Raw genomic sequence first — 20,742 nt, 5'->3', positions numbered from 1 at the left:
CTGACTGGTTTTTGAATAATTCTTGATGTCTGATTTGTGTCCATTTATTCTTTTACGTAGAAACTGTCTGGTTTGGCCAATGAACATGGCAGAGGGGCATTGCTGGCACATGATGGCATATATCACATTGGTAGATGTGCAGGTGAACGAGCCTCTGATAGTGTGGCTGATGTAATTAGGCCCTATGATGGTGTCCCCTAAATACATATGTGGGCAGAGTTGGCAACAGGCTTTGTTGCAAGAATAGATTCCTGGGTTAGTGTTTTTGGTGTGTGGTTGCTGGTGAGTATTTGCTTCAGGTTGGGGGGCTGTCTGTAAGCAAGAACTGGCCTGTCTCCCAAGATTTGTGAGAGTGATGGGTCGTCCTTCAGGATAGGTTGTAGATCCTTGATGACGCGTTGGAGAGGTTTTAGTTGGGGTCTGAACGTGATGGCTAGGGATGTTCCGTTATTTTCTTTGTTGGGCCTGTCCTGCAGTAGGTAACTTCTGGGTACTCTTTTGGCTCTGTCAATCTGTTTCTTCACTTCAGCCAGTGGGTATTGTAGTTGTAAGAATGCTTGATAGAGATCTTGTAGGTGTTTGTCTCTGTCTGAGGGGTTGGAGCAAATGCGGTTGTATCGTAGAGCTTGGCTGTAGACAATGGATCGTGCGGTGTAGTCTGGATGAAAGATGGAGGCATGTAGGTAAGTATAGCGGTCAGTAGGTTTCCGGTATAGGGTGGTGTTTATGTAACCATTGCTTATTAGCACCGTAGTGTCCAGGAAGTGGATCTCTTGTTTGGACTGGTCCAGGCCGAGGTTGATGGTGGGATGGAAATTGTTGAAATCATGGTGGAATTCCTCAAGAGCTTCTTTTCCATGGGTCCAGATGATGAAGATGTCATCAATGTAGCACAAGTAGAACTGGGGCATTAGGGGATGAGAGCTGAGGAAGCGTTGTTCTAAGTCGGCCATAAAAATGTTGGCATGCTGTGGGGCCATGCGAGTACCCATAGCAGTGCCGCTGATTTGAAGGTATACATTGTCCCCAAACGTGAAATAGTATGGGTGAGGACAAAGTCACAAAGTTCAGCCACCAGGTTTGCTGTGACATTATCGGGGATACTGTTCCTGACGGCTTGTAGTCCATCTTTGTGTGTGGCCAAACTGGACAGTCTCTACGTAAAAGAATGGACACAAATCAGACGTCAAGAGCTATAACATTCAAAAACCAGTCGGAGAACACTTCAATCTCTCTGGTCACTCGATTACAGCCTAAAAGTGGCAATTCTTCCACAAAAAAAAAAACCTTCAAAAACAGACTCCAATGAGAGACTGCTGAATTGGAATTAATTTGAAAACTGGACACCATTAACTTAGGCTTGAATAAAGACTGGGAGTGGATGTGTCATTACACAGAGTAAAACTATTTCTCCATGTTTATTCCCCCCCCCCACACACACACACACACTGTTCCTCACACGTTCTTGTCAACTGCTGGAAATGGCCCACCTTGATTATCACTACAAATGGTTTTTTTCTCTCCTGCTGGTAATAGCTCACCTTACCTGATCACTCTTGCTACAGTGTGTATGGTAACACCCATTGTTTCATGTTCTCTGTGTAAATAAAATCTCCCCACTGCATGCATCCGATGAAGTGAGCTGTAGCTCACGAAAGCTTATGCTTAAATAAATTTGTTAGTCTCTAAGGTGCCACAAGTACTTCTTTTCTATCCACTGAAAGAAGTAGTCCAGTGTAATACAAAAAGTAGCAACACTTGATCAATGTTAAAAGAGTGGGATTGAAAGTTACAATAAGGATGGGATTGTCTATATGAAAACATAATTTACTTGTTTAATCATAAAGAGCAATGCCAATTTAACTTGATTAAATGTTCATTTGACTGTATTTTTTTCCCAATCATAAACGATTTCCAATCACTTAGACTAAGAGCAAAGTAAAATGAAGTGTTGGCAGCTACCAATTTAAGTGCTTTGCCTTGTTAACTTTCATTGCAGCAGAAGCAAATGAGGTACGTACTGTCCTCAGAACAGGAGACACATAAAAAGTAATAAGTTTGAATGAGAGATCCAAGAGCAGGTTGTCTCAAATGTGGATAGGGAACAGTCTTCTAATGAATTGCTTGGAATGAGTCACTGGCCCAGCTGATGCTTTTGATGAGAATGTGTAATAGATTAAATTTACTAATTAATTTCATTTTATACTACGGTTTGAGAAATCAGTACAACCCCTACAAAAACGAACAGCCCCAATGGCAAGAGACACTATGAATAACGACAAATTTGACTCAAACAGCTTACACGTTTAATTTTTCTATTAGAAAAATTCTTCAAACAAAAAAAACCTTGTACAAAATATTTTAAAACTGATTACTATTTAAGACTTCTGGCTACACTGCAGAAAAAAATCCACATACTGAATAACCAGATTGAATTGCATAAAATAAGTTTGCAAAATAAAAATGTATGCATAGTGTAATGGGAGATGAGTACTAGCATCATTAATTCAGTCTTCGATGTGATCCTGTGTCCTGGAGCTACACATCTTAATTATATTGCTGCTGTAACTAGTAGCTCTCTATTCTAAAGACAGCTACTGTCAGACATTATATAGTACATACTGACAGATTTTGCTATTTCAATGCTGTTATTAACCGCTTCCTACCTCTGAGATGCCAAAGGGCAAGCAGTGAGGAAATGCAATGCAGATTCCTTACAGGTAATAAAAATATTTCTTCAGGAAAAAGAAAGTGACCTCAGACCTAGCAATATGTTTATTCTTGTAATTTAGTTGAGCGGTTAGAGAAAGACTGGGAATCAGGGAACCTTGGTTTCAATCCCTTTATCTGCCCCAGAAGTGTTAAGTAACGAACTCCTCTGTGCTCCCATTTTTCCTTCTATACAATGAGGAAAATTATATCGTGCTTACCTAACTTTACAAAGAGGTTTGAGGATTTCAAGATGAAAAGTGCCTGCTGTTATTTTTACAATTCAAATGTCCAGTGTTATCTAAGAACATGTAAAGCCACAAAGATGTATGCACAAAAACAAACATTACAACTCAGAAAAAAGAAATAGCATTTAATTATGGAAAAATGTGGCGACAAGACAAACTATCCAGACGTACATATAAATACTGCACATTGGAATTTTAAATATTTTGCAAGTCTATTTTTCTCAAGTAAGTAACATATTCCAAGACAACAAATAATGCTTTTCCATGCAAATTCAGTCTTCAAAATTAAAATAATTTAGGTATGAAAAATAATCCACTATATACTCATAATAATTAACCTTCCTGCGGTTGATTTTGTCATCCTTATTATTACTGAACTGGAGTGCTTAATAAAAATTCCAGTAGAAAATATTACTATCTATAGCTGAAAATTATTCTGAATTACAGTATCCGACAAGAGTCTAGCTATATCTAATTAAACTGGATTAGAATGTCTCTGAAAAGCATTTATAGCACGGGGGGGGGGGGGGAGCGCTTTGCAAATTCAGTCCCATTTCATTGTTTAATTCTTAGCTATGACAGTATCAAAAATCCAAAGTCAGTCATTCCTCAACTGCTACATTAAGCATTTTATTTTAAAAATGCATAAAATTTAAAAATAAGATGCACGTGTAATAGAACCAGTTTGCAGACTCAAATCACTCATTGCCATCACACTTACCAGAGAAGAGGATGCACTAGAATTCTAAGCATTTTGCTAGTTACAGGCTCAATTTAGATACAAAAGAGTGCAGATACTTGTCCTTTTCAGCTGCAGAACTTTCAACAGAGCTTCTACAGTTTATAGGTCATGAAGCCCAGGATTTCACAAGGCAAACACGAGCTTCTGGACAGCTCAAGTGCAGGAACTTAAACTGCCAAGGAATCACTATATTTCAATGAAATACATGGGAAGTAGCCTACACTGACTGCTGGCATGGTATCCATTCAACTGAGAGAGAACACTAATATTAACAGATAGGTGCGTCACTACGACCACGTGAAACATAGTGCTATCATCTCTTTAAAATGGCTGCAGGATCTGCACTTTTTGTAGAGCCTTGAATTTGAAAAAGCCTTGAAGGTGCTCGGATACATTGGTGATGCACACAACACCTAGAAAAGTAAGTTCTACTGCCCCACCTGCAAGTGTCACAGTATGTTAGCAAATCCCCAAAGCTGCTTTTGAAGCTTTAATGGCTTAATTATTGCTTAGGCTAAAAAAAATCCTTGAGCAAAACCTAATCAAGTGTCAGAAGTGGCTGTATGGATTCTTCTCAAATGCAAAATGACAGCTGGTCTGTCCAACATGCTCACAGGACCCATAAGACACCACCACAGTTTGCCCAGGACACCCAGGGTTTTAAGCAACGGCAATATCCACCAGTTGCCTTTTGCCTTCCTTCAGTTAGCAACTGGCATGCCAGATCCCAGTAAATCCCAGATCTCAATTTTTTTATACAGCTTGAACCAGACTGTGATGTACAGGAGTGAAGACTACAGAAAGATATTAAAATGGCATCCTTCCCCTTTTTGTTTCACTTAGGAGTCACTTATCTTTTGCTTATATGAATGGTGAGATCAATCTTTCCCTGATCGAAGGGCTATGTCCTGTCTACCAACAAGTTTCCAGAGACTTTAGCAGAAAGTTTGGATGAGTTTTAAAGACGTATCAGAAAAATTAAATTGTACAGCAAGGAATTAATTACTTAAATTTCAAGCTTTTCAGGGGCAAAGGTCTTCATACGCATTTGCACAATGCCCAACAGTGGGACCCTCATTCTCACTGGGCTTCTGGTAATAAATATCAAACAAAAATGGTCAGGATTTTCGCAACTAGTGATCTGAGCCACCATGAAAGAAGCCTGATTTTTATAGAGTTGGCATGCAGCTCTTGGGAATCAGGCTGGATCTGCAGTCTTTAAGAGAGTTAACAGGCCCCACTGAGCACATGGCTTCTCAGGGTGGAATATAAAAGGAAGGGGAAGCTGGGTAAAAAGGGGAAATAGAGGGAAGAGTGTGTCCTCTCCCCTGCTGGCTGGCTGAGGCAGGGAAAGCCTCTGGAGATTATTTGCCCAGTATTTCTCAGCTGATTTGGCTTTTTGTTTTGTTTTGTGAAGATTGTGTGGAAAAGGCCTTAAAAGGTTTGGCGATTTATTTCCGTAGCCTTGCTAGCGAAATGGCCCACCAGCTTACAGACTCCTTCAAGTCGCCTCCAGTTGGGCACTCAAAATCATTTAACAAACAGATAGTGAGATAAAAGTCAAACAACCTACAGTAATCCTTGCACCAAAAAATGCTAGACATCAAGTTTAGATAGAGTATTACACGTACAAGTACTGAAGCTCCATAATTCTTCATACTCTTCAATATAAACCTTGCTAATGCTTTTTCTATATACATGCTATTGTGTACGTGTACCTCTAATAGGACAGCTTTTTCTGGAACCCAACATCAGAGTTTTGCTGTGGTCTCTCGACATTTCAAAAGAGCACTTCATATTTACAAACTGTCACATTGACCAACTGACTGGTAAGTAGCAACTTACTTTATTTAAATTTACCACAGGACCCTTTAAGCTAAAACAACCACTGCAGTTGAATCCACTGACATTGAGGTGAGGATAGGGAGTGTTGGGAGCACCTGTTAGTACTATCACATTCTAGGCAATAATTTCCCAATTCCTAGCCAAGAAACCCGGGACATTCACTCTCCTTTGAATATGCTGAGGGAACAGCAACTAAATTTGATTCAGGAAATATACCGTATATGCTCGTTCAGAAGCTGAATATTTTTGGTAAACAAGCGACGCATCAAAGAGCAGGGGTGGGCTTATAAATGGGTCTACACCAAAATTTGATGATTTTAAACTCTATGGAATCATTGAATTGAATATCTGATACATTGTCGTTTTGTTTACCTGGAGCGTCTGCAGGCATGGAGCCCCTCAGCCCATGCCTGCAGACACTCCAGGTAAACAAAATGTACCGACCCACCCGCGGCTTACCCTGACAGGCTGGGAGCCAAAGTTTGCCGACCCATTTATTGATGTCAATACTGCAGCCTTTTAAAGTTGCAAAGGCTTTCTTTAGTAGACTAGATTGGCTTGAAAGGAATACTAAAAGAGCAGTGCTGCAGATCTACATGACATTTGACTCATGCATTTCACAAAATGCTATGCCTTACAAGCCAATCAGAAAAATACAATGAACGATAGTACTATAGCACTGTGTCAGTCCGCTACTGTGTAATTTGATCTCTTCATGCATTTCTACCAATGGACCTCATAAGTCTCGAGCCAATATGAAAATATAACGTGCAGAATCAATGGAATCTCTAATGAAATTGAAATTGCCTGTTATCCCCACAGACATGCCAATCTACAGGGCTGCTTTGAAATAAAGAACAATCATTTGACAGCGATAAAGCAGGTGATATTCCTATATAAAGTCCTACAAAATCTATAACTACAATAATAATAATAATCTATTTTCATACTAGTATTTAAAATGAACAATGGTGAAATCAAAAGAAAAAGGTCTGTTTATCACGCAGCGTTCGAACTTAAAGTTGTTGAATATGCAGAAGCAAACAATAATTGCGCTGCTGCTCATGAATTCTGTATCAATGAGAAGCAAGGAAGAGAATGGCAAAAAAATAAAACACTAAAAGACATGCCAAGAAGCAAGAAAAAATGTCCAACGAGGTGCACTTCATTTCCTGAGTTGGAAGTTGGAAAGAGACATCTCAATAATTGGGTTGCTGAATGTCGACAATATGGGTACATTGTCACTAGAACTGGAATTTGTCTGCGTGCTCTGCAAATGTTGAAAGACGACAAATACAAGTCAATAAAGCCATCAGTATTTGTCGCATCAGCCGGTTGGTGTACTCGCTTCATGAACCGTCATAGTCTCTGTTTCTGTCAGCGAACAAAGATAGCGCAAAAGCTGCCGAGAGATCTGGAAGAAAAAATCGAATCTTTCCAAAGGTTTATTATAAAATATCGAAAGGAATATGCATTTGAACGGTCACAAACAGCAAATATGGACAAAACACCCATGACATTGATCTCCAGAGCAACAGAATGCTAACCAGTGTTGGCGACAAAAAAGTTTTAATTAAAACCACTGGCCATGAAAAAATCCATGTTACGGTGGTTTTATCTTGTTTGGCATATGGATCAAAGCTCCCTCCTGTTGTTTTTTTTAAAAGAATAACCTTGCCTACAAACATGAAATTTCCTGCTGGTGTCATGGTACGTGCACACGAAAAGGGATGGATGGATGAAAGTGGGACTATTGAATGGCTGGAAAAAGTGTGGAATAAGAGACCAGGAGCACTTTTCAAGAAACCTGCTATGCTCGTTTGGGACATGGTTAGGGCACACAAGACTGATGAGGTGAAAAATGTGGCCAAAAATATGAAAACTAATTTGGCTGTAATACCTGGAAGCCTAACTTCAGTTCTACAACCTCTTGATGTCTGCCTGAACAAACCCTTTAAAGACAGGCCACGCAAAATGTGCTCAGGCATGGGGAAGTTGACAAAAGGCAGGAATCTTATGAAGCCTGAAATCAATCTGGTCGCCCAATGGATCAAGGATGCGTGGGTGTCCATTCCCTCGGAAATGACAGGAAAAAGCGTTTAGGAAATGCTTTATCAGCAATGCACTCGACGGGTCAGAAGATGCCATATTTGATGATGACACAACAGAGGCTGATGATGAGAAGGAATCAGAGACTGAAGACGACACTGTCAACATCTACAATGACAATGCAGGTGCAGTTGTGACTGAAGCAGAGTTTAATGAACTGTTTGGTGAATCAGACACTGATTCAGACTCTGAAGGATTTTAAGACTTTTTAAAGTCTCATATTGTTCTAAGTTACTTGTTTTAAATATCCATTTACTGATTTTAAATATTGACTAATTTTTAAGGTGAATACATATTTGTTCAGTTATTATTATTTTACAACAGGTTTCTCATTAGATTACATTAAAATAATTCTAGCAAAACCTGAAATGTGTTTAGCCCACGAAAGTTTATGCCCAAATAAATTCGTTAATCTTTAAAGTGCCACAAGTACTCCTTGTTGTTTTGCTGATACAGACTAACACGGCTACCACTCTGAAACTTAATAGTTGTGTTTAATAACCTGTTAATAAACTCCTCTTCCTATTAAATACTGAAATAAATCATTTTCAGTGTAAACTGCCTGCAGAAGATTCTTTTATCACTGAAACACATTAGAATATTTTCATTCGTAAGTAAGTGAATATCCAGAAAGAGGAGATGACGAGCTGTTACAAAACCACAGAATCTTTTCTACAACCAAGGAACATGCATACTAATTAAATGATTAACAATAGCCAAATTGGCATGGATATTGTCGAGAGATACTTGACCCTAAAATTTAGGGGTTTTTTATACAAAATTATTTAAATCCATCAAGCTCAATTTGCAATTTATGGCACATTAGATGTAAGCATCTAAAAACACTTTATAAAAACATTAAGGGTGAAATCAATGGGAGTTTTGCCACTGACTTCAACGTGGCCAAAATTTCACCCAAATGCTTTGTCTGGCTTGTGAGATCTCACCCCACCCCACTGAAATGCTGTCAGCTTTAGGTTGTGATCAACAACTGTTTCATAGTGAACATGAACTCTGAACAACACTTAAGGCCATTAAAAATATATATCCAACTGGAGATATAGGAAGGATTTATAACTGGAGGAAAAAATTGGCAAGAACACCAAGATGTACATCATAAAAACAAGAACGGCCATATCAGATCAGACCAATGGTCCATCTAGCCCAGTATCCTGTCTTCTAACAGTGACCTGCATGACATGCTTCAGAGGGAGTGAACAGGGCAATTCATCGAGTAATGCACCCTGTTGTTCAGTCCCAGTTTCTGGCACTCAGAGGTTGAGGAACACCAGCGCATAGGCCTGCATCCCTGACCATCTTGGAATTGATAGACCTATCCTCCAGGATCTCATCCAATTCTTTTTTGAATTCAGTTATATTTTTGGCCTTCACAAATGCCCCTGGCAAGGAGTTCCACAGGATGACTGCGTTTTGTGTGAAGAAGTACTTCCTTATGTTTGTTTTAAACCAGCTGATTATTAATTTCATTGGGTGACATCTGGTTCTTGTGTTCTGTGAAGGGGTAAATACTACCTCCTTAGGCACTCTCTCCATACCATTCATGATTTCATAGATCTTTATCATATCCCTCCTCACTTGTCTCTTTTCTAAGCTGAACAGTCCCAGTCTTTTTAATTTTCCCTCATGTGGAATCTGTTCTAAACCCTTAGTCATCTGTGTTGCCCTTCTATGTACTTTTCCAATTCTAATATATCTGTTTTGAGATGGGGTGACCAGAACTGCAGTATTCAAGCTGTGGGCGTACAATGGATTTATATAATGGCATTATATTTTTTGTCTTATTATCTATCCCTTTCCTAATGGTTCCTAATATTGTCAGCTTTTTTGACTGTGCTGCACACTGAGCAAATGTTCTCAGAGAACTATCCACAGTGACCCCACAATCTTTTTCTTGGGTGGTAACAGCTAATTTAGACCCCATCATTTTGTATGTGTAGTTGGGATCATCTTTGAATTTATCAACATTCAATTTCATCTGCCATTTTGTTGCCCAGTCACCCAGTTTTGTGAGATCCCTTTGTAACTCTTCACTGTCAGCTCTGGACTCAACTATCTTGCGTATTTGTGTCTCATCTGCAAATGTTGCCACCTCAGTGTTTACCCCTTTTTCCAAGATCATCTGAGTATGTTAAGCAGCACAGGTCCCACTACAGATATTTGGGGTGCCCAGCTACTGACCATGCCAGTGTGAAAACTAACCATTTATTCCTACCCTTTGTATCCTATCTTTTAACCAGTTACTGATCCATGAGAGGACATCCATACTCCTTCAAAAAGTGTGAAGGGAACTACAAAAGCATAAGACGACAGGACCTCCATTTGAAATATTATCCAAAAGATAACACAAACTGCAGCAGCGTAAGATTCCTTTGGTACTATGCTGGGTCACTGGGGAAAAATACTCAGATAAAGACAGCACCATTTACTAAATTCCCAGACAATACTTACTTGAGCATTTAGCTATTCCTTGAAAGTTTCATCTCCAAGTACTGACCCTGAGAGACTCCTTAGATTGAGAAATTTAGCTGAATCAAGGAGCACAAGGTTTTATGGCTTTTCTTTTAAAAGGAACTTCAATAAGTATCCATCAACATTAGGTATTTGAGCTACAAGTTAGCAGATTAACTTCAAGATAGACATGCCAGAAGATACACACCAGAAAGAAAAAAGTTAAACAACTCCAATCCAATCAGGGTATAAGAGTCAGTTGTAAATTCCCAAGAAGGATCTAAGAGACGGTATGTGTAGCTCAGTCTCTCTGTCTTTGTTAATGACAGCACTGAAGACATCTGTTCTAATCTACTGCACTGTGTAACTCAAGACAAGGGGATACAATAAAGTTAGAGAGCTATAAATCTGAAATGGATAAAAAGAAATACATTTTTACACTACATAAAATTTTACTTTTGAATTCAGTGCCACAGGATATTGAGGCAAATGGCCTCATAAGATTCAAAACAGGATCAGACACCAATGAATACGAGCAGAATCTGTAGATACACTAACTAGGATCAACACTTTAACAAATATCAATCTTAATTTTTCAGTATGTAAGTCAATTTTGTCTTTCTGGAAAACTCTCTTCCCTATCAAACTTCCCCCTGCTGACAAAATTCCTCTCCACTCCCTCAGGCCAACATGCTGCAGAGGGGGATTACTTGAGTTTAGGGAGGTCAAACCTGGGGCAGAAGTGAGCTCAGTGCAGGTAGGTAGGCTGGTAGCTTAGGTGAGGCAGAATGGGAGAGGTACTCCTGGGGGAATTCAGCATAACTGGAGCGCAGCAGAAAAATGAGCTACAAGAATCCCTTTGCTTCCTTGCAGAAAATTGTTTCTGTGGGGAAACAAAGAGAAGCTTCAGCAGTGCTCACTCACCCCTCCTGGCAGCTCAGACACATCTGTTCAGGCAGCCAGGGGAAGAGGTAAATCACTGGGGGGAGGGGATCTGGGGATGCCCTGGCCACCCAGGGACATTAGTCCCAGCTGGGCATGGGGGGCGGAGAAGAAGGACAGAGACCCTCCCGCTTTCCTGCGCTGAGCAGCTGGGGCTGGGTCAGATCAAGCCCCAGAAACTTCCCCTGGCTACATAAAGCTCTGCACCATGGGTCTGTGTGTGTGTGTGTGTCTGTGTCTGGGTGCACGGGGGGAGGGGGGGGTGCGGCGGTGGTTAGGCTCAAGGGGGCGGGTTCCAAGTGCGGGGAGGTGAGGTTCAGCCGGGGAGGGGGTCCAGATTCACAGGGATTGAGCGGACATGGGGAGCAGCTCCCTGTATGGTGACCCCTCCACGCTTTGTAATCAGGAATCCAATGCACCCAGAACCCTCCCACAGAGTCTCCAAACCCCATACGGCTGATCCTCCCCCTTGTATCAGGAGCCACCCATACCCGGACCCTCACCCCACTGAGCTCCAACCAGCTGCACCCTGACCCCCACACCTCACCAAGTCCCACTCAGCCCTAATCACCTTCACCTTGTGCCCCCTTGCAGAGTCCTATTCTCCCTGCACCCAGAACCTCGCACCAAGCCCCTGTGCATCCAGATTCCCCCCTACACCCAGACCCTCTACTGAGCTGCCCACACCCAGACTGCACCCTGGTACTCCTGAAGAAATTCTGCACCAAAAAAAAAAAAAAATTAAAATTCTGCAAAGTTCTGCATATTTTGTCAAAATAACACAAACACAATAACAATATAATCACACCATTTTCAATTATTTTGGTAATTTATTTAAAAATACTTGTCACCAAATATCTGAAAACGGTGTGATTGTACTGTGGTATTTTGACAAATAAAATATGCAGAATTTTAAAATGTGTGGAAAATATTTAATTTTTTGGCGCAGAATTCCATCAGGAGTAGGGAGAGAGAGATTAACCACTGGGAGTGGGATCTGCCTGCACTCAGCAAGAGTGACTAGAGAATGACAGGAAAACAGAGGAAGTAGGAGTGCCTGGTGAAAAGAGAAGAGAGTAGAATATGCTCTTATCTCCCTTCTCTGAACTATCAGGACACGATCAGGATTCAAAGAATAAATTGCCAGTTGCAGCCATTTCAGAGGACATGAGTTTTCAAGTATCTAATAGGATGTGAAGAAAATGTATATGGCACCAACTCCTCTTCCCTAGAGCAGTAAGGAGCATCTGGTGGCCAATCTGCAAGTGACAGAGACTTTCTTTGCTTAAGGAGGACCAAAGCACTCATCCTCTTCAGTAGCCAGATTAGCCTTGAATACCAAACAAATTGTTTTAGTTAAAGTAGTGACCCAGCCATTATAATAATACTGGCCCTTCATATCTTCACTTCTGACTCATGGGCTTCTGCATTCATTTTCTTAATGTACTTCTGCTACACAAAAGGGAATTTCTGCTTAACATTCCTGGGCATGGACTATTCTATTCATTTTCATTTATAAACCAGTCAGCCAAGATTTCCCCCAAAAGAAGTAGTCTAGACCTAAAAATCACTCACTGCGTCGTAACATGACTTTTTCCAAAGAACTGCAAAAATTTTACACTCTTCATACATTTATCCTGTTCTTTGAAGTTCGTAGTCAATTATATTTTCAAGCAAATTTTACATTTTGCCACTTCTTGTATAATCAGTTTCACAGTCTCCCTATATGACTAGTGTTCATCTGTTTTTGGGGGGAATCTTTCAAACAGCAACAAAGATGCAACTTAAAAAGGAAGATTGCAAAGGTACAAAAAATGGCAGGAACAGATTTTTTTTTTCAAATTGACTAGATTTCTGGTCGAATGTGTCCTTTAAAATTAAGGCTCTAGCCATTTAAAGTATTCTTCAGTGACTATATTGAGTTTTCCACAGTGACAGATGGACCACTTGGCTGTGCCACGTGAATGGCAGCTTCTTCTCTCTGCAGTGGTGTCTGCAACCATGGGGAATTATTGTTTAACATAGGCCCTTAATCCTGCACACAATTTTACAGGTGGTTAACTTCCATGCAACTACGTGGACGTGTTTGCAGGATTAGGGCTTCATCTTTTCCCAGTTTGTCCATCAAAAAATAGGGTGCTGAGAGACTGAATTGCTTACAAGGTGCTTTGAGATCCTTGGATGAAGTGTGCCACGCACGTGCAGAGTAACATCATTCCTCTAACTCAAACTAATTTTTTAAAAAAAAATATCCAGGAAGTTCTCACCTTTTCCTTATTTATCTAACAGACTAATTCTTACAAAATAAATATTCAGAAGGACAAAGGGATATTTTGCGGAGTTTTAGTAAACAAGTTTTGTCTAGTTAAAATCTTGCAATATCTTTCAAAAAATATCAAAACACCACAGAGATATTGAGGGTGCATCTTCAAGCACAGCTGTCATTACAACCCATTCTACCTTTACTCTTGTAGTTAGGATATTACCAGAACGCCAAACCTCTACAGTACACTCTATGGACCCGCAATATTTGGTGGAAACTTGGTACAGTACAGCTTCTTGACATTCAATATAACTCTCAACCAATTTTAGAGAATGCTGTTTAATAAATCTCTCTCTCTCCTTGGAAGAAGTCATCAACTTCTTATCAGCCATTTTAATTATCCTTCATTGTTTCTATTACGCTCCCAGTTTAATAATATTTAGACCAGTAATGCTTTCCAAAAGCCAGTGTGAAACAACTCTATATATAGTACAAATTCAAATTACCAGACTATTGTCCTTTGCTACATAGATAAATGACGTTGCAAATTATTTACCATTTTACAACTAATCAGGTTCCAGGTGACCAACATTCTTAAGGCAAATTCATTTACATGACTGGCTGACTGGTTTCATGGTATGCTTTCCCAAAAACAAAGCAAAAAAGTATCTGAGAGGCAAAGAACATCACGTATAAAATTTATTCTTTCACCTCTGTACCAATGGGAGTTACTTGCAAGAATGGAGAGAAGCGTTGACCCCTTATAATCTTTTCTTAAAATAATTAATGTGATTTATCATTTGGCATTTTGTGCAAATTCAGTAAAACATTAAGGTGCATATTAAGAGGTGAAACTCACAATGCCTTATAAGAATATATATTTTTGGATGCACTTGACAAATGGATTTGGGAATGTGGGGAAAGCATCAGTTTAAAACTACAGAAACCTTCTAAGAACTATGCATCTTTATCGTCACTACTATAAGATCTGAAGAGCCCAAAAGGATTTTATGTAACAGACGACACTGACTGTGCAATATAAAACTGCTGCAAAGAGTGGATTTTCTAAGCACACATTCAGCTATGTTTGAACTTGTCTGTTACATCATATTGCTGTATAAGATGCTATTGACTATTAAAGGGATTCTATAGATTTTGCTGATTTTTATTTCTGCATAAAAACTGGCCTTTAAGAAGTAATACCCTTTCACTGTACAGTTGTGTACTTAAGTGCAATCACAGTGCAATCCCATTTGTCAATATCAAACCAAACTAACCAAGCATATTTTGGTAAAGTTGTTATAACACTACCTACACCAAAAATGCTTAGTGCTTTTCTTAAGTCTCATACATCACTTTGTTTTTTGCAATTTCAGTGCCCTTATAGCACTTTGTATGGAAGTAATTGGCTAATATGGTTCAGTGGATTTTGGAACAAAGCAGAGACTTTAAACTGAAATCAGAAGTCATCTTCTGGAGAGACAAAGATGATAAATTATCGATTAGCTTTGTATTTAGACGCATCCCTGGGTTCACTGCTAGGATTGCTCCAGTCATCAGCTTCAGGTGTAGTCTTGTAGTGTCGCCATGCTGACTTATTAAAAACTGGAAGTCTTTCAAACGATTCACTTGAAAGAGCCTATAAAATGAAAGCAATGGTAAGAGACTGTTGCTGAGATATGTACAATAAGGTGGTAAACATGATAACAGACTCTTTGTGAACACTAACTTCTGCATTCAATGAAAGCTTCAACTATTTACATGTCCCCCACACATGATATTTTAGAAACCTCTTTGACCATGCTTATGGTGACCCAGTTCAAAATGGGTTGACCATATTGCAATAAAAATCCATAAAAAAAAATCCATTTTGAAACTCTCCCCGTCTCCAAGATGGCTATAAAGAAAATAAAAAGAAAGCAGTTAAAAGAAAAAAATTTTAGGGGGCCCTTTATGCGTTTTTTTTTTAAACTATTTTGGCAGGCCCACTCCCCTAGATCAGTGTCTCAGCCTTTCCAGACTACTGTACCCCTTGCAGGAGTCTGATTTGTCTTGCGTACCCCCAAGTTTCACCTCACTTAAAAACTACTAGCTTACAAAATCTGACATAAAAATACAAAAATGTCATAACACATTATTACTGCTTACTTTCTCATTTTTACCATATAATTATAAAATAAATCATTTGGAATATAAATATTGTACTTACATTTCAGTGTATAGTATATAGAGCAGTATAAACAAGTTATTGTCTGTATGAAATTTTAGTTTGTACTTACTTCACTAGTGCTTTTTATATTGCCTGTTGTAAAACTAGGCAAATATCTAGGTGAGTTGATGTACCCCCGGAAGACCTCTGTGTACCCCCAGGGATACATGTACCACTTGCTGAGAACCACTGCCCTAGATCTAACATGATTAATTTGAATCTAGAACTAAAGAAAGCTGGCTTGACGCAATCCAGACAAGACTGAGATAGTGTTGGTCGGTTGTGGGGAAGCAGGTGGAAGAGGTGGTAGAATTCAAAGAGGGATCGCAACTGCCAGTTGTAACACCAGTGCACAACTTGGGGTTTCTGTCAGAGCCTGGGCTGCTCCTGGATGTATGGGTAGCAGTTTTTTCTATTATTACATTTTCCTGGGCTGGTGAGTAAGCCCACCAAACATTCATCTTCTCTCTCCAGTGAGGACCCTGCCACACTTGTCTATACCTTTGTCAAATCAAGATTAGATTATTGTAATGCACTCGAAGTGACGTTACACTTTGGTAACCTCAGAAGATGAAGCCAGTGGAGAATTATGAAATGCCTACTTAGTGCTAGTCCGTGCAGCTGCCCTATGTGACATGCACTGGGTTGGATTCAAGCAGTTGGCTTTAAATGCCCTGATTTGTCTGTGACCTGGTTACCTGAGTAATGCTTCTCCCCCCATGATATACTGCTACAATTGAGCTCAGCAGACACACTGGAGATGGAACTCCCTTAATATAAAAGAGAGGGAGCCGCTGGCAGAACGTTCTCTGTGAGGGTTTCTCTATTTTGTGATGATCTAGTCTGACCCAGCCCTGGCTGGGATGATTTAATTGGGGATTGGTCCTGCTTTGAGCAGGCGGTTGGACTAGATGACCTCCTGAAGTCCCTTCCAACCCTGATATTCTATGATTCTATGACCTCCTGTATAACACAGGCAGTAAAATTTCCCCACAATAACTCCTACAGCGTATCTTTTAGAAAAACAGCCAATCCCGATTTAAAACTTGCCAGTGATGGAGAATCAATCCTTGGTAAATTCCAAACAATAAACTATCTAACCTTCACTGGCTAAGGGCAAGGTTCGTACTAAAGGGGTGATCCCCAAAGATGGGAGAAGTAAAAGTAAAGACTGGGAGGAGGAGAAGAAAAAAAAGAATAGATATGGAACATTTTAACCGGTATCATTATTCTACACTCCCATGTACACTTTGCTCCTGCTCTCCCAATTTAATTCACAAGTGTCAGAAACCAAAAGAACAAAAGTACTAAGAAAAGTGGCCTGTCATCACACCAGGGTCTTGGGTATCTCATCGCTTTAATATGGATCAAAATCAAAATATGGAACAAAGACCCAACATTAAGGGATTAAAAAAAATACTGGAAACAAGCTAATTCAATATCAAAGGTGGTGGTCAAAAATGCCACATTTATAACTTCAGTTTTTAGGATTCTGCATGTCTGATTTAAATAAAGTACAATAATACAAGTTAAAACACACTGGTATATATACTGGAAACAAATTTAAGTGTGAAAGCAGGAACAGTTGATTAATTCTGCCTGACGAGAATTAATTATATTGAGAGCTTTACTATCTTATGATGGAATCAAGTTGTTACCTTCAAATAAATTACAGCATCAGTACCCACGCCTTCCATCGAATAGAGTTTGAGATCTCCTTGAAAGTATCTAGCATAAAGACGAGAGATTGGCAAACCATACCCAAATCCAGCCTACGGAACAAAATAAAAATTTGTGGTGAGAAGGTTAAAAATCAATACACTGTATAAGCTATAATTATTTATCAAAACAAGATGTTAAAGTTAAAGAAATTAGTTAAAGAAAACTAATTACCCTATTTGCATCAATTTGCCCTTCAGACTTTCTTTTGTTCCTCAGCCTATATAACATTGCAGCCTTCTTTCTGCCTATACAAGATTTACTTGCTTAAATATTAAATAGAAAAATCACCAACAGCCGTAACACATTTTGGCATCATACAAAAATAAGGACCAAATCTGATTAGAGGCTTTAGGAGACTAGCTTGTGCATTTTGTTACTTTCCCCAAGAATACAGTTAATTTAGCAGCACAAACAGTAAGCAGTCCCTACCAAACAAAAGAGGATGATGTTCTGTACAGCTCTCTCATGAGATAGCTTGTGCTGCAATATTCCATTCATCGTTGGTGATACTGAGCATCTGATGGCAGTTTATTATCTTGGAACAGAATGTGGAAAAAGCAAGACACAGCCCTGCATACTTCAGCTGATCTATAATGTAGATCTGTAATGTTGACGGCACGTTGCAACATGCTGCAATGGAGGACAGAAGGGAGGTGTAGGGAAAGTAATGTCTGCAACTTTATTAATAATATACAAAATAGTAATAGGCAGATAGTCCTTGCTATGGTTACCTATCATCAAAAAAATCATGCTGCAGCATAGTAGCCCTTCTGTTGAACACTAAGGCCTCATTAGAAGTCACACTCTACTTGCATAGGCAAAGACTCATTCATAGGCTTGAAGTAGTTATGCACTAAGACCTGTATCCCCAATTACATAGGACACAAGTCTTCCCCTTTCATGACCCTAGCCTATGGAAATGAGGATTATCAAACTGGCAGTCTTCTCTCTCACTGAAGATAGTGGAAGAAGTTTTTACCTGCAGATCCTAGCTTTCAGCCCCTGTGACAGAGTGCAGAGAGTTACCAGGTAAGCTTGCACTCTGATCACTCTGACACTGTTTAGTTCGCTCAGAAAAGGCTGATTAGATAATTAACTTAAATTACCCCAATCAGGAGTGGGGGGTGGGGGGATGGATGAGCTGAAGAGCCAATTGGTCCATCAGCTCAAAACTGATAAGAAGGGCACAGGAAAGCAGAGAGGGGGAGAGAGGATCAGAGCTAGCTGAGTCCAGTTTCATGGAGATCTCAGAGAAAAAAAAACCTCAGTCCCTCTCAGGTCCAAGTGAAGGGCCAAAAGCACAGGGTACACTGCAAATAGCACTGCTGAAAGAGACTGTAAAGGGTTGGTGGAGAGAACGTAAATGAATGGCACAGTTAGATAAACAATTAAGGGAGTCTAAGCAGGTTTCTGTGATGCAAGGAGGCAGGAGCGGCGCACACCCTGTTTCAGCCCCCCACAACGTCAGCCCAGCTGAGGCAGAGAATTATCATACTTGTTATTTGTTTGAATCCCCTTATATTGGCAAGGACTTTCCAAAGCAAGAAAGATAGGCTGCAATAAACAAAGTGCTTGAAAACTATGCTCTTACAAAGCAATGAACAACAAAAAGCTGCCAAAAAAGTCTGAACTACAGCAAAACAACAAGAAAGGCAAACCAGAAGCACAGGAAAAGGACCAAAATGCTCATTTAACATTCAGTCATTTATGTAATCTAGTCCTTGTGAAGAATCACATCCCACAAACATGAACAAGCAAATGGCTGCTCTAGCTTTTTGGCTAACTAACTGACTAGAGGAATCACTCACCTCTGTGGCTCCCTAGCAAGCCCACCCACTGTTTGGGGGGCAGTAACGATGAACAGAGCTGTTGTAAGAAACCCTGTATGGGAATTCGAGTACCACCAATACCCAGTAACACATTGCATAATAAGGCTGTTAATGTGTCAGACTTTAGAGAAAAGTTACTAATGAGGTTAGTATTAATAACCCTGGCTTGAGCCAGGCATTATGGACGTGAGTTGCTGTGCTAACTTCCTCACATAGCTCTGCAAAAGAACGTCAGCCCTGACCTTCTTCAGAAAATCAACAATGGTACAAGCATCACATTGCGTACAAACTGCATTATTATAATTTTGCTCTGATTTCTCCATCTCCTTCATTTAAGACCTTAATTATAAAAGTAAAGTACATCATACTGTCTTCCCCTTGAGTGATACACTTTAAACTGTATGGAAAAGCAGCATAGCATCAAATTGCAATGAGTCTCTATACAAGTATGTATCCCCTGGGGGCACAATACTTATTGCTATGGCCATCACCTTGACAGCTGAAACTTTCAATCAGTTCAGACCCAAAATCTGCCTCCCAGAAAAGAAGGTAGATATCACGTAAGGTAAATATCATGTAAGGTCCTCAAGGAAACAGCAACACTGGATTTACATCAGCTAAGGATCGGGCCTGAATTTTAAAATACACAATGGGATGCTATGTTATAAAGGTTTTTCCAGCATGAGTTCGGGATGACCTACACAATGAGTGCATGGCTTCAACACTCATGAGTAATACATCCGATGAAGTGAGCTGTAGCTCAGGAAAGCTTATGCTCAAATAAATTTGTTAGTCTCTAAAGTGCCACAAGTACTCCTTTCCTACAGCTATTCCAAACTCAGATTGATAAAACCTTTATACCAGAGCTCCCATGTTCTCTCATATTGTGCAGCTTTATCATTTCTATCTTTATAGACATGCATACCACACACACACACACACACTCTTCCAGGGAAGTTGCCTGATTTTTACAGAATCTAAATGCAGAGACTTGGATTGATTACAGCATTGCTCAACTTTTAAGTTGATGGCGAAAACAGTAAGTTGGAGCGAAATGGAGGAGAAAAATGGAGAAGATAATTCCTGGAAATATTTGTTATGCTGCTTGTTATATAGTTATTAGTATCTGTGCTTCCACTATGAAAATAGCTGTTTGTTTACTTGCTCTTTCTTTTAAATTAAAAAACAGCATGCCATAAACTCACTTCTCAAAGACTCCCATTAACACAGGACATACAGGCACATGCATTACTTGGAGACATCTCATTTTAAGAGCATATTTATTTCTTGTGAATCGTTAACAATGGCAGAATTTTTTCTAGGATAGCAAAATAATCAATTTCCAAAGAAATGTTTTTAAAAAAACTACACTCAAGTCTTTGCTGGACATAGGACACTAGTTATTTTACTAAAGTTAAAAAGCATGTGAATTGGGACAGCTAACAGTTGACACGATTCATCCTCAAGAGTGGATCAAGACTAAACAGAACTCACTGCCCCCAAATTTTGGGCACCCCCAGAACACACACTACCTGTCCCCAGACTCCACCATGGAGTTCCATTATCACCCAGTCTTTCTTGTTTCCCGTTCCTTACTTTTGTCCATGCCATCCCACACCAATTCATTCCTAAATTTTACCTTCCCCTCCCCATAT

General features: G+C 39.7%; 1 protein-coding gene across 1 annotated transcript in view; it reads right to left on the bottom strand.

The window, feature by feature from the left end:
* Positions 1-14,011: 14,011 nt before the first annotated feature.
* The window catches only part of PDK3 (pyruvate dehydrogenase kinase 3), an 87,222-nt gene continuing 80,491 nt past the window's right edge, over positions 14,012-20,742 (bottom strand). The window contains exons 10-11 of the mRNA XM_077816960.1: positions 17,195-17,308; positions 14,012-14,966 (exon numbers count right to left, since the gene is read on the bottom strand). Coding sequence (XP_077673086.1) covers positions 14,823-14,966; positions 17,195-17,308 — 258 coding nt within the window. The 3' untranslated portion in view covers positions 14,012-14,822. The remainder of the gene's footprint in view (positions 14,967-17,194; positions 17,309-20,742) is intronic.

This window comes from Eretmochelys imbricata, chromosome 1 (assembly GCF_965152235.1).
Source record: "Eretmochelys imbricata isolate rEreImb1 chromosome 1, rEreImb1.hap1, whole genome shotgun sequence".
In the NCBI taxonomy this organism is placed as follows: domain Eukaryota; kingdom Metazoa; phylum Chordata; order Testudines; family Cheloniidae; genus Eretmochelys; species Eretmochelys imbricata.
The sequence above is the reverse complement of the archived record's forward strand: the minus strand, read 5'-3'. Positions and strand labels throughout refer to the sequence as shown.